At 48.1% G+C, this 14,070-nt stretch overlaps 1 protein-coding gene across 1 annotated transcript; it reads left to right on the forward strand.

Annotated features, from left to right (window-relative positions):
* The first annotated feature begins 11,725 nt into the window (after positions 1 to 11,725).
* LOC123159935 (ervatamin-B) lies at positions 11,726 to 13,250 on the forward strand. The gene is made up of 2 exons (XM_044577738.1): positions 11,726 to 12,275; positions 12,391 to 13,250. The coding sequence occupies exons 1-2, from the start codon at positions 11,735 to 11,737 to the stop codon at positions 13,002 to 13,004; spliced, it is 1,155 nt and encodes a 384-aa protein (XP_044433673.1). The 5' UTR covers positions 11,726 to 11,734; the 3' UTR covers positions 13,005 to 13,250.
* Positions 13,251 to 14,070: the final 820 nt, after the last annotated feature.

The raw sequence follows: 14,070 nt of genomic DNA on the forward strand, positions 1-14,070 counted from the left end.
ACCATGGCTGACATTGGTGATTTGGTAATGAACTAGCAGTGATCAAAGGTTGGACCTTGAATCGGCTTTTGATTGATTCTTTCCATTGCAATGGTTGCCCATGTATCGCGTACCAATGTGGTTAATCCCTACTAGGCTTGCCCATTTTACCACGTCTGTACCAAAATACTTGTAACTGGAGGAAACTAGTACAGGTTTCCCCAACTACAAATATTTCGGTGCGGAGGGGTACTTGTTTGGCACTTTGTACGGTCTTGTTTGTTTGTGTGTGAAAATTGAATTTGTAGCAGCTAGCTAGCTAGCAGAAAGTCACACGTACAGATTCTACCCTTGACCAGTTGGAGGAAAGTGAAAGGGGCGCGTCCTACCTGTCACGCCCCAATCATGAGTTAATGCAATCGTTGTCGACTTGACTCACATCTCTCACGCTTAATAATGCAGCACATTCTCTTTCCACTTTAGCCAAGGATTTTCTTAGCTCTTGTAATAATGCAGCACATTCTCCATGTAATGCTTGCCAATTAGGCCGTCAACCGCGCCTTCCCTTTTCTTCCTCTTTTAGCAAAACTTTTGCACCATTTGAATTGATCCATTGCGACTTGTGGACGTCTCCCATTGTCAGTTTTTCAGGTTTTCAATATTATTTAGTTGTGCTTGATGATTTTACACACTACTCCTGGACTTTCCCCATGCGCCAGAAATCCGACACGTCCACCATACTTCAATGGTTCTTTACGTTTGTCCACACGCAATATAATGTTATCATCAAAGCTATGCAATGTGACAATGGCGGCGAGTTTATCAACTCCTCTCTCCGCTCCTTCTTCTCCACAAATGGTGTCGCTTATCGCTTCTCTTGTCCTCACACTTCTCCCCAAAACGGCAAAGCAGAACGCCTCATCCGTACAACAAACGACATTGTTCGCACACTACTCCTCCAAGCCAACCTCACTCCCCCCTTTTGGGTTGAAGCCCTACACACGGTCACATATCTTCTCAACAGAAGCCCCTCTCACGCCATAGCTGATCACACACCTTTCTTCTTTCTACACGGCCTTCACCCCACCTATGACCATCTACCCGTATTTGGCTGCCTCTGCTTTCCCAACACATCTGCCACCATGCCCCACAAACTCTCCCCTCGCTCCACACGCTGCATTTTCTTGGGTTATCCTCTAGAGCACAAAGGCTACCGATGTTTTGACCCTACTTCTCGCCCCGTTATTGTGTCACGCCACGTTATTTTTGACGAGACCATTTTTCCATATCAACCGCCACCTGCATGGCCACACCGCACCTCGTCCACACTGGATCCCGTGCGCCCCGCCCTCCCAGCCGTATCATCCTCGGATCGCCCGCCAGCCTCGTACTGGCCCAGGACCCCACCTGCCCCCGCATGCAGCGCCCCACCAACCACCAGCCCACCCACACCGCCGGGTCCCCCCTCCCCGCGCACTGCTTCGCCCGGTTCCCACGGCGCATCCGCCTCGACCTCCGCGTCTGGCTCCACTCCCACCTCCCTGTCGCGATCCACCTCACCTTCCGCACCTGTCGGCTCTGCCAGCCCCGCCACTAATTCCGCGCCTGCCCCCTCTGCGCCACCAGCCGCCGGCTCCACCGAATCTGCCTCGGCCTCCGAGGCATGCACCTCCAATACCATTCCGCCACGCCTCCACCGATGGGATCTCAAAACAAAAGCAAATATTCAAACATTGGATCAATTTCTGCAAAGCTTGCCGAGCTTAGAAAAGCTTACTTTGCAGAATTGTGAGGTACTTCAACTATGTCTACATTTAATACAATGATTCATCACTTAATTGCCCTCCTACCTGACATCCTCTTCGATACGGTTTTATACTATCTAAAGTTCACAGATCACTTCAAGAGGACGACGGCAAGGGCCAAGTGGCGAAATGTTGCTCTCGAAAGCCAGAATCTTATGTCTTTCAAGTGTGATAATTTGGAAGTGATTGAAATCAAGCATTGCAAAGATGACAATATCGATGAGTTGTTTGAGCTCCTTATGGGCCTTTGGCAGAACCTAGGCAAGACCACCATCAAACTCACCAAAGTATAAAGGACTTGCCATATTCATATTAGCTTCAAGTTGTGAACTTAAGGTTTCTATTAAAATCCTCGTCATGTGTACTACTCCCTCCGTTCCTTTAAATAAGATGTATTTATTTTTTGATAAGTCCAACTTGTGCATGTTTGACCGATTTTATAGAAGAAAGATAGCAATATTCACAATACAAAATTTATATCATTTGATTCATCACGAAAAATAGTTTCATATTTTATCTGTTAAGTATTGCAGATGTTGTTATTTTATTCTATAATTTTGGTCAAATATTCAAATGGTTGGCTTGCATGGAAATCAATACACCTTAAATTATGGAACGGAGGGGGTACTGTATTTTGATTACTAGGTTGGACAAGCATCAACATTGTGCTTAGTACATGTTACCTAATTTTAAAAGATTATCGTAATTGATTGTAGAAGAAAAATTCTACTCTAGTTAAGATCTCTTCTGATGTTGGGCTGCCACTTATTGTAAGAAGGCTCTTCTTGTGCCTTTCATCGCTACCTAGCCACAGAAGTGTTCGATTTTGGCTTTCTTCACTTTGCCATATATATATGGTTCTCTGATCAGAAAAATATATATTTATGTCCTCAGATATAATGGCCTAACCAATCTGAAACTGAACCCTATCCTCTCCGGTTGCTCTAGGGAGTCTCCGGAGGCGCTACCACATCAGTAGCACGGTAACCAATCTGAAACTGAACCCTATCAATAGCACGGTAATATGATAGTTTTGATAGCAGTTCTAACAATAGCAATAGTAACGGTAACAGTGATAGTAGTTTTGTAGCAGTTGTAACAGCAGTAGCAACAATAGTAACTTAGCAAAATCAATAAGTGGAAAACTCGTGGGCATTGGATCGGTGATATTGTTGGATAATATTCATCATATAACAATCATTACCTAGAATGACACAGAATTAGCTCCCGTTCATCGATATACTGTAGGCATGTATCCCGTAAATAGTCATGCGTGCTTATGAAAAAGAACTTGCATGACATCTTTTGTCCTACCCTCTCGTGGTAACGGGGTCGCTAAGGAAAGTAAGGGATATTAAGGCCTCCTTTTAATAGAGAACCGGAATAAAGAATTAACACATAGTGAATACATGAACTCCTCATACTACTATAATCACAAGAAAGAAACCCAATTATTGTCACTTTGGGGTATGCGGATCCTAATACGTAGTAGGTGCATATGGAGACAACACTAAGAGTTATGTTCTCTTTTTTGTCAACTAGAGGACAAGGCGTCGACCTGTTGGCTGGGCAGCTGAGGTTGCTGCCAGCCCACCCAAGTTCGAGTCCCGGCACGGACGCGTGGTGCTCACGGAGTTTCTCCTATAAAGAAAAGCCAACGAGGGTTAGCCCTTGGGTTGGTCTCATTTTTTTTTGTCAACTAACTTGCGAACTATTTCTTTGTACTCATCCCCAAAACAAACAAGGTGAATATCTTCAAAGTTTTGGTGCATAGTACCATAATCTTGTGGATATTCATCCTCAATATCAATCTTTTCTACATCACTAGTGTCCAAATTGATTTTCAAACGGTTTACTATCAAATATCTCACTAATCTTCCTTTTTACACGCTGTATTTCAGCACCAATTGTGTGAAGGGTAATCAGGTCACTTGGCAAGTGAGCATACCTCGATATGGCACCGATGAAGCCCTTCTTGAGCCTATGTCTCTTCTCCATGTAGTCGGCTACTTCAATGGCATTCTTGGCCTCATATGCCGCATCCCTGATCTGGCTGACCCAGGTAGCCACGAGCTCATCTCTTGATCTCCTTTTGGCGTTGGCGGATTTAAGGTAGCTCCTTAGCCGCTTTAGCTCATCCTTCAAGAATCCCACTTCAAGGTTGACGCCGCATAGGAATGTGCTCTCCTGGACTGCAAGGGTGTTCATGTTGCCAAGCACGGAGCCAATGGCCGACTCGTCCATTAGTTTCTCCGGGCTCTCATGCCTTAGAGATGGAATGCTCACAAGACACAAGAATAGCTCACAAATAATAGCCACATCCCTTCTCGTCTCCCGTCCCCTCTTCCTCATGGAAACGCCGCCCGCCGCCGGCGAAACGCCACCTCCGGCGTTCGCAGAGAGCAGCGAGCCCGAGATTTTCCGTGACTCTGCCTCATTGATTTATCTCCTTTTGCTTGCTTTCACCTTCCTTGATTCCGGACGTGGGTGTCGATGGTGTGCAGGATTTGCTCGTCAGCCTAAAGATGCTGGCCGTGAAGCAGGCGGGATGCACTGGTGTGGTCGGGCTCGTCGGGCGCGACGGGTGCGCGCGGGATGTGCGGGGCGCAGAGGGATGCCAGGCGTGTGTCGCCGGTGGAGAAGGAACTCGGCGTATGCCACCGGGGTCGTGACGGAGCATGGTGAGACGGGCGTCAGTGCGCCAGGTCGGGTCCGTGGTGGTTCGACCGGCGTCGATGCGTCGGATCGGGTCCGCGGGTTGGGTCACGGCCGTGACGACGACAATGACAGGAGCTGCAACAACTCCGACGACGGCAAATCAAGATTAGGGGAGACTGTTAGACATAATCTTGACATGCATAAGTTTGTTAGCTGGGCCATGCATGATTGTTGGTTAGTAGCTTGGTCAAGTCGTGTGTGGCTGTTAGAGAGTTTTCAGTAGAAGATAAGGCCAGTGATTAGTGCGTCCAGGTTGTTACGTGAGGTGAGTGTATGGTGGTTGTTGCCGTGCATGTTGCTAGCTCAGTGCGTGTGTGTGCATGAAGTTAGTGGCCGGTGGGGTGGGAGGGTCGTGTGTGTGCACCCATGTATAAATACCCCATGTACTGATCAACCGGAGGCGCCGGTATGAGCCCTGAGTAGCCATGTAGCCACTGTAAGGAAGAAAAGAATTGGGGCATTCGTGCACCCGTGGCGGCGTTCGTGCGCCGGGCCGGAAAATCTTGTGTTCACTGTTTTTCTTCTTTCACCTCCGTTCGAGTGAGAGAAAAGGTAGCTAGAGGGTTGCGGTTCCAACAAAGACAACACATATATATATATGAGGTATATATATCACAAAATAAAGATGAGCACTTACGTTATTGACCGAGACAAAGATCCAAGCTTGCATCACAAAATTCATACAAAAAGCTACCGATTTCGACAGACGGATGGCATTTTGGGGCACCTGCGGGAACTCGAGGTAGAGGACGGGGTTCTTGGTCCCGAGGTCGGTGAGCTCCCAGGAGGCCGGGGAAGGAGAAGAGGAAGCAGCCCCTGCGCTGGCCCCGCAGCCGCACGATGTCGCGCCCCTGCAGCCGCGCCACGGCGCCGGACGGCGGGAGCGCCGCCGGCTCGCCGCGCTGCAGCAGGCCCTTGGAGAAGGCCAGCGACCGCAGGCGCCTCCGCTCCTCCGCCTCCTGGCCGGCTGCCGCCGCCACCGCGGCCGGCTTCTTCGCCACCATCCCCGGCCGCCGCGCTACCTAGGGTTCAGGCGGGGTCTGAGATTTTTTTTCCAGAGAAGAGTAGACGGAGATAGAGGAACTTGTTTTTTTTTTGAGCATCTGTAACCTTTATTAAATCTGGATGTTCATAGGGATACAGATGATGTCCGGCGTATTTAGAAGCCACATGTGGCGCCCGGGAGACAAAGAAGCCGCAGCTTTTGCAAGAGCGTGCGCTTCGAAATTATGCTTCCTATTCTCATGAATAAAATGGATAGTAGGAAAAAAACTAGCCCTATGGTTTATCTCTCTCAAAACTGAGGCAAACTGGTAGGGGACATCTGAGCCTATCATGGAAATAACAACAGCACAATCCGAGGCCACGCATATAGAGTTGAGGTTGAGATCCATCGCCAAAGCAAGGGCTTCATTGCATGATTGTGCTTCCAGCGAGGGCGGATCCGTGAGACCCTCAAAAACTCTGGCTGAGGCTCCAAGAAAAGCTCCCGCCCTGTCACGACAGACCACAGCTGCTGCACCCCTTCTACCTGATCTGGACACGCCTCCATCAATGTTTAGCTTCGCTTCTGCATCGGTTGGAGGAAGCCAACCAGGTGATGTCGCTCTGGTCCTCGAGTTTCCCGCTGTTACATGCAGGTCCTTTGGCTTTGCATGCAAGTCCCTCATGCGTGTCTTGTGCACAGCCATACAATCAAGATCGGACAGAAATTTGTTGATGAAAACCGAAGTGCTCAAGGGGCTTTGGTACTGCTCATCATGGATAGCACGTCGCCGCGCCCACCATATGGCCCACATTGTGATCAAAATCTGAACAACTTCTTGAGATAGAGGAACTTGTGAGCGGCGAGACGAAGGAGACGGCATCCGAATGGGCCGAAAAAACCAACTGGGCCGCATCATGTCGACCCCAGGCCCAGTTAGCTGGCCTGCTACAGGGCTACGGACGCTTCAAGCCCAAGTATAGAAAAAGTTCAAAGGATTTTTTCATGAAAAAATAGGTAATCTTCATATGTGCCAAAGATTTTTTTTCATGTTTTCAAATATATTCTTGTGTTTAAAATACTGTTAATGTATCTCATATAAAGATATTCATGAATTTGCCCAGTACATGTATGCATAATGAGAGTGTTGATCATTTATTCTTGAAATGGTTCCATGGCAAAAATGATGTGGGATATTATTCAATATGCTTTTGATATAAAACAAGTACCTGATAGTACCCAGGATTTGTTTGGTGTTTGGTTCAAGAAAATAGAAAAATCTCTAGTGGCTGTGGGGATTTCAGCAGTTTTCTGGACTATTTGGAAAATTAGAAACAATGTGGTTTTTGATAAGAAAAGGATATCTAATCCTTGTATATCTGTTAACATGATTATTAAAATGTTACATGATTGGCTCGTGATGCAGATAAACCCAAGAAGTCGAAGAATAATGGTGGAGGGCGTAAGAAGAGTTAAGCAGATTGTGGGGGACATCTTCCGAGGTTAGAACAACATAATGTTGATATTTCTTTTCTCTTTCTCTTTCCTGCAATACAGGCTTTCCATAAGGTGGTCCGCAGCTGGGCCTAAACGAAATTCATGACTGGATGGTAGGTAGAGCTGTATGATTTGGCGGCATTCACTTTCTGTGCTCCTTTGTCCATTGGAAAATAATGTTGGTAGGTTTTGTCATAAGGTTGCCAGGAGCCCATCTCACTCTTTTGAAAAGAACTAGCTTGAGAGATCGAGAATGTCAAATGGATCATGCTTGCTGCATATTATTTTTTTACAACTTTTATGACTGAAGGGAGGACTGACTACTTTAATCATATGGAGAGTGTTCCTGACAGTCTCGAGGCCTTGGTTTGGGTTGCACTGTTTGGAAAAGATCGTGGTTAGTGAAATTGCTTCATTGGCTTCGATTTTGAGTCCCGTCAAAGTTATACAAGTTTGTCCCCTGATTTCCTTTTATTTTCCTCTGTAAGGCATGAGTTTCCCAACAACACATGTTGAAGAAAGTCGGCACATGTTAACCATTTGTAGACCGTGAAATAGCTTTTACTTTTCTTCAGGGTATATATCCTTGTCCTTGGTATCCAGTTATCTGCTGGTTGGCACTAGGTTTATTTGTATGACTGCGGGAGAAGCCGGGAAGGTGGGGCTAAGCAGAAGGAGGACAAATCTATGGTGATGATCTGGTGTGGGGTGGGAGGAGGATCTGCGTGGGGAGAGTGGTATCTCGCATCTCTCTCGTAGTTTATGACTATTTATCTTCAGTTCGCTCAATTAATTTCTAGCATTTTCTCTGCCTTTTATGATTACCACCGACATCTTTGTTTGCATCAAATTTAGCATCAGTTTTCAAGTATTTCAGTCTCCCATTTTTTTTATTTATTGGTGCGGAACCCTCCCAAAGTTTCCAAGTATTTTAATCTCCCATTTTTTGCAATATAGAAAGTCTCATGTTGCATTTCTTCAGCAATCTTATTTATAGCTAGGATTGCAATACATGCATGTTCGGTTTAGTACTCTTGGCAGCAATAATTGTTGTTCGTATGTGCACCTTTCTCTCATCCTCCAGGTTACTTCTCTCACACATAAAAAATTGGTTCTTTTGCAGCACCGGGCGAAGCACGCGGCATTAGCGCGACGAGGGGGATTACCGGTGACCGCTAGTTACCTGCTAGCGGTGAGGGTGCCTCTGCCCTGAGCTCGGCTACGGCTTCCTCGGCCCGTCGCCGGCGCTTCGTGGCCACCTTGCCGAGCGCCACCAGTGGCCTGTGCCTGACATCGCCTATGGGTCCATGCTGGATTGGAGCTGGAGGTACAGGTGTAAGGTGTGGGTGCACACTCCCGTGGACGCGGACACCGACCACATGGACGCCAAGGTGAGGAGCTGCGTAGTCCCCGGCGTGGAGGCGGCCATGGACGCGGGCGGCAGGGCAGATACCTGCCAGTGTCATCCGACGTGCTGCGCAGGAATGAGGGATCGTCCTCCGTCGCCGCATCAACAAGCAGGTAAGGCAAGGAGCCCCCGTTCCTGGGGTAGCTGTACTACAAGTTTCCCCAACTATAAATATTTCGGTACGGAGGGGTACTTGTTTGGCACCTTGTACGGTCTTGTTTGTTTGTGTGTGAAAATTGAATTTGTATCAGCTAGCTAGCTAGCAGAAAGTCACACGTACCGATTCTACCCTTGACAGTGCGCCTTCTATCTTGCACCAGTTGGAGTTTGATTTGATAAAATAACACTACGTAGTACAGCTAGCTAGGAAAGTGAAAGGGGCGCGTCCTACCTGTCACGCCCCAATCACGAGTTAATGCAATCGTTGTCGACTTGACTCACAACTCTCACGTTTATATGGTGGAGGTCATGGTCGGCACACGAGTGATGAGGCAACACGACAATGGCAGCACTGTCGGCTGTTTGGATATATGGTAGCTAGGGCTGGGGGCTCCATGGTCCATGCATGCATTCATGGGGAGCGGCTCTTACCAGAAAAGATGGGAGGGCTGGGTGGGGATGAGTTTAATTGACAGAAAGAAGTGCATATGTAGTAGAATGAAGGAACAAGATGGGCTATCCACTATTGGATGGAGATCTAATGGTCCGAAAAAATTGGGTATGGGGAGAAAAAAATGTTCAGGTGGGGTATATATACATGTCTTTTACTATACTTACTGTTTTACCATTCAAACGCAACTGACCATCCTGGTCATATACTTAATAAATGCAATTTTAAGAGTACACGAATTTTGTCTTACAAAGAGTATCCTTTTATCTCATAGTGAATCTCATCTAATTAATTAGAGCAACACTCACACCAGTAATTGAAAAATATATAGCGAAAGGTTCTCTTACCTAGTGGTTAGAGTAGAGCACTTGACTGGCATCAAGCAAACCTCACGTTGTCCTCTTGGTATTTTTTTTCTTGGATAAAGAGTGGATTTTATCAGCTCAAAATGGAGCATCAAGAGGATACACTCATAATGAACACACACCCAGCCTCTGCAAGACTAGGATGCACACAGCCAATACCAACACACGCACACACAAAACATGCCAACAAATAGCAAAGTCATATAGGACCGAATCTATGCATGGACGAGGAGAAAAAAGAAGAAGAAAGCGACCAGATCCACGATCAATAAACTGCAACAATGACCATATCTGCGCCAACCATTTCATGACACCACATGAGCGACGAAGTTCTTCAACAGCAACGCCTTTAGAAAGGGAGCGATGCTCAAGCGCTGCCATCACCGGACCCAACCACCTAATGCCAGAATCTATGTTTTCACCCTAAAGAACCAGTCTAAGCATATCCGAACAATGCCTTCAACAAGGTAACGGCATAAAAACATCATCATTGCTAGGTATAACCAACTCGGGTCAGACCTAGGCTTTCACCTCAGAGCTCAACCCCGGATTCTCAAATAGCATCATCATCGACGTTAGCCATGTGTTGTCAACACCACTTTTTCTCGTTCCCAGTAATTACATGCGATGCGTCGCCGCCGTTGCACAACCTCACCTTAATTTGCATCAAGCCGTTGTCCATAGTTTGTATTTCATCTCCAAAGCCAACCACCGGGTCTAGAGAGAGATACCCTCACAAGAACCTTTCGATGGCCCCTTCAATTCACAGCGAGGTCACTGACGCGCTAAACAGACGGCCCACCAGAACCTCCACCTCCTTCCGATGTGCAACCATGGTGATCGCCGTCAACGCGCGCGTCAGCCTCCCACCACCCACCGCGGGGGCTTCACCCAACGAACACAGACAACGATGAGGAGAGGATGCATGGTGGATAAGAGGGCGTTGGGGGCGTCCACGTCTCGAGCCGCGAAGAGCAACACAGGACCGAACCGATTTCTTGGGGTGTCACACAATACAAGAGGATGGCAAAGATCCTGCTAGCCCGATGCACTGAAGTGCAAATTAAGCTAGCCTTCGGGTAGCACTCGCATTCATTCAGGACGTGGATGTGTACTAGACCGGAACAACCAGCAACAACAACAGCTTCACGTCTAGCCCGCTTGCCCGGATCCCTGTGCACTCCGCCATGCATCGCGGATCTGGAGCTGTCCTCTTGGCTAGCTACATAAAAATAAGATCTTTTTGCCTTTGTGGTACTACTTTGTGTCACAATATATTTGCTGGTTTAGCTTCTTCTACTCTTTTTTTGTGAGCCAAGTAGACAACGATTGGATGGTGAACACCCTGGTTCGTGGGATCTAGCATGTCCCAAAGGTGATCCCGGGAGCTTGCAGGAGAGGCGTTACCGGAGGAGTGGCCCTCAATTGGAGCGGAAGCGGTAGGATTGGATCGAGAAGCAAAGGGGTTAATAATGAAAGAGCCATTTGATCCCGCGTGATACAATGAATGAGGGAGAAACGAGATACAAGCCGGCTAACCGTAATCGGCGTTCGATAAAAGTTCGGCAACGGAGAGAAGCTTGCAAGAGCCTGAACTCCCAAGATCCAACCTCGTCGGAGGCGGAGAAGGAGCTCGCAATCCTTGGATTGGCAAGAGGAGGCCGGAGCAAAATTCAGGTGTAAGGGGAGAAGAAAATGCTTGAATAAGGTATTGCTTTCCCATTTTAAAAAAGTAGAAGAAGATAAACCAACAAGTGATCTTGTTGTGAGACAAAGGAGTACCCCAAAGAAAAAAAGATCTTATTTTTGTGTACTTGTTGTATATCATAATTGCCAATCTCATATTTTTAGTATTGTTAATCTCAAAAAATTAAGTGCACTTGACGCCGGCTCTTTTCTTCCATGAGGTTGATATATATATGATCTTCTTTCATTTGGTTTAAACTATAAGAACTTGGAGGGAATGAAGCACTTATAAATGGCTGGTGTGGTAGTGAAGGTGTGAAAGGTCCTTCAAATCCTGTTATCCATGAATTATGCCTAAAAGAAGATATAGTGTTTTCGGTGGCTTATTTGCCAGCATGTGATATGAGGCTCACTCTAGAAGTCTATGGAAAAAGACAGCACACCAATTGCATGAGGAGGACATCAATCAGTAGTGAGATCTGTCGCCAGGCCTCTATAAATGGCTGTACACAAAGGTAGCTAAACATCATCCGTATCAGACATGGCTTTCAAGTCTACGGAAAAAGACAGCACACCAATTGCAAGAGGAGGACGTCAATCAGTAGTGAGATCTGTCGATCGCCGGGCCTCTATATATAAATGGCTGTACCCAAAGGTAGCTAAACATCGTCCATATCGGACATGGCTTTCATGCGCTCGTCGTCCTCATCCATGGCTCTGGCTCTGCTGCCGCTACTGGTGGCAGCCGCATTCTTCATCCCCTCCATGGCTTCATCAGCTTCACGTAGCCTCGACCATGGCTTGGATGGTGAGGCACTGCTGATGCTGGGGAGGTTCCATGGGTGGATGGCGGTGCACGGCCGGTCGTACGCCACCGTGGAGGAGAAGCTGCGCCGGTTCGAGGTGTACCGGAGCAACATGGAGTTCATCGAGGCGGCGAACCGGGACAGCCGGATGAGCTACAGCCTCGGCGAGACCCCGTTCACCGACCTCACCCACGACGAGTTCATGGCCATGTACAGCAGCAACGACGAGTCGTCATGGGAGTCGGAGGAGATGACGGTGATCACAACTCGCGCTGGCCCCGTCCACGAGGGCACCGCCGCCGTCGAAGAGCCACCTCGTCATACCAATACCAATCTGACGGCGGTGTTGCCTGCGAGCGTGGATTGGAGGGAGAAAGGCGTCGTCACAGCAGCCAAGAATCAAGGGCCGACCTGTTGTAAGTGTCATCTTACAACATCCAAAATAAATCATGCATGCGATGCGAGTTGTCGTCGTCTACTCCATTGATGCAATTAGCTAAGTGTCATCTTTCTTACGTGTCCGCCGTGCAGCGTCTTGCTGGGCGTTCACGTCGGTGGCGACGATGGAGAGCGCGCAGGCGATCAGCACCGGCAGATCGCCACCGGTGCTGTCGGAGCAGCAGCTGGTGGACTGTAGCACTAAATACGGCTGCGGCGGCGGTTGGATGGACAATGCCTTCAAGTGGGTGATCCAGAACGGCGGCATCACCACGGAGGCGGCCTACCCCTACACCGGCAATGCAGGCATCTGCCAAACGGCCAAGCCGGTCGCGGTGAAGCTCAGCAGCTACAAGAAGGTTTCACCGCCCGGCAACGAGGCGGCGCTCATGGAGGCCGTGGCGCAGCAGCCCGTCGCCGTATCCTTCGACTACAGTGACCCCTGCTTCCAGCACTACATCGGCGGCGTGTACAACGCCGGTTGCTCCAGGTCCGGCGTCTACACCAAAGGGGCGTGCAAGACGGCGCAGAACCACGCGATGGCCCTCGTCGGGTACGGGACCAAGCCTGACGGGACCAAGTACTGGATCGGTAAGAACTCGTGGACTGACAAGTGGGGTGACAAAGGCTTCATCTATGTCCTTAGGGACTCGCCGCCCTTGGGCTTGTGTGGCCTTGCGGCGCTCCCGTTTTACCCTGTCATCTGATCTGATCACCTCTATCATCTGCGTGTGAATCCGTGCATACTTATATACTTCCTCTGTACCATAATATTTGTAGTTGGGGGAACTAGTCTAGTTCTCTCCAACTACAAGTATTTAGATACAAAAGACCTATTATATAAAAATAATGAATAATTGCACGGTACCTAGCTTTTCACTTGTGTACTCCATCTCTATGCATGTAAAGGTTGGGGGCATCCTTGCCTATAATAAATAAACAATACTCCAGTACATGCTACTCCTTCTTTTTAAAATTACAAATCGTCTTGGTTGCTGTGGATTCATAGCTTTTGCTATGCACCTATATAATACACCAGCTGTAGATTTGGGGTGGAGGAAGTACCTCCGTTCTTTTTTATTAAGGAGTAAAATGCACCAGCGGTACATGAACTATGGAGTGATCTCTCATCTCCCGGAATGCACATTGGAGTCCCTAAACTTGCTAATTGGTTCATGTGACACTCAAATCTCCATAACTCACCTTAAATTGCATACGCGTCATTCTGACTGGGATGCTGACGTGTGGAGCGGAGGATGGGAGAGCAAGAGAGGCAGGAGGGGTAAGGGGGAGGTGATCGCTGGTGACCATGGGGGAGAGGATGAGAGCGGAGTCGGGACGAGCTCTGGTGGTGCTGATAGGGCGAGGTCAGAGCGCCGCTGAGGCAGGGTGAGCTTGACGCGTCGGACGGGGCGAGCTTTGGCAGCGCGAGATTTGGGCGAGTGCGACGGCAGAGATCATTTGAGAGAAATGGAGAGAGAGGAAGGGGGAAGATAGGTGGACCTGACATGTGGACGTCAACACACAGTCAACATTCCATGCATGCCATTTAACATGGGTTATGAAAATTTGGATGTATTATTTGAACCCATAAGCAAGTTTAGGGACTTAAATGCACATTTTGGGAGTTCGGTGACCTAAATGGCACTCGCTACCAATTTCTTGTACTGCCCGTGCATTTTACTTTTTATAGCCTTTGGCTGGTCCTAAATTAAACTAAACCAACGCCAAATGCTATGGATGGATGTAGTATCCGATATCCTGTAATATTAT

Source organism: Triticum aestivum, chromosome 7B (genome assembly GCF_018294505.1).
Source record: "Triticum aestivum cultivar Chinese Spring chromosome 7B, IWGSC CS RefSeq v2.1, whole genome shotgun sequence".
NCBI classification, from domain to species: Eukaryota; Viridiplantae; Streptophyta; class Magnoliopsida; order Poales; family Poaceae; genus Triticum; species Triticum aestivum.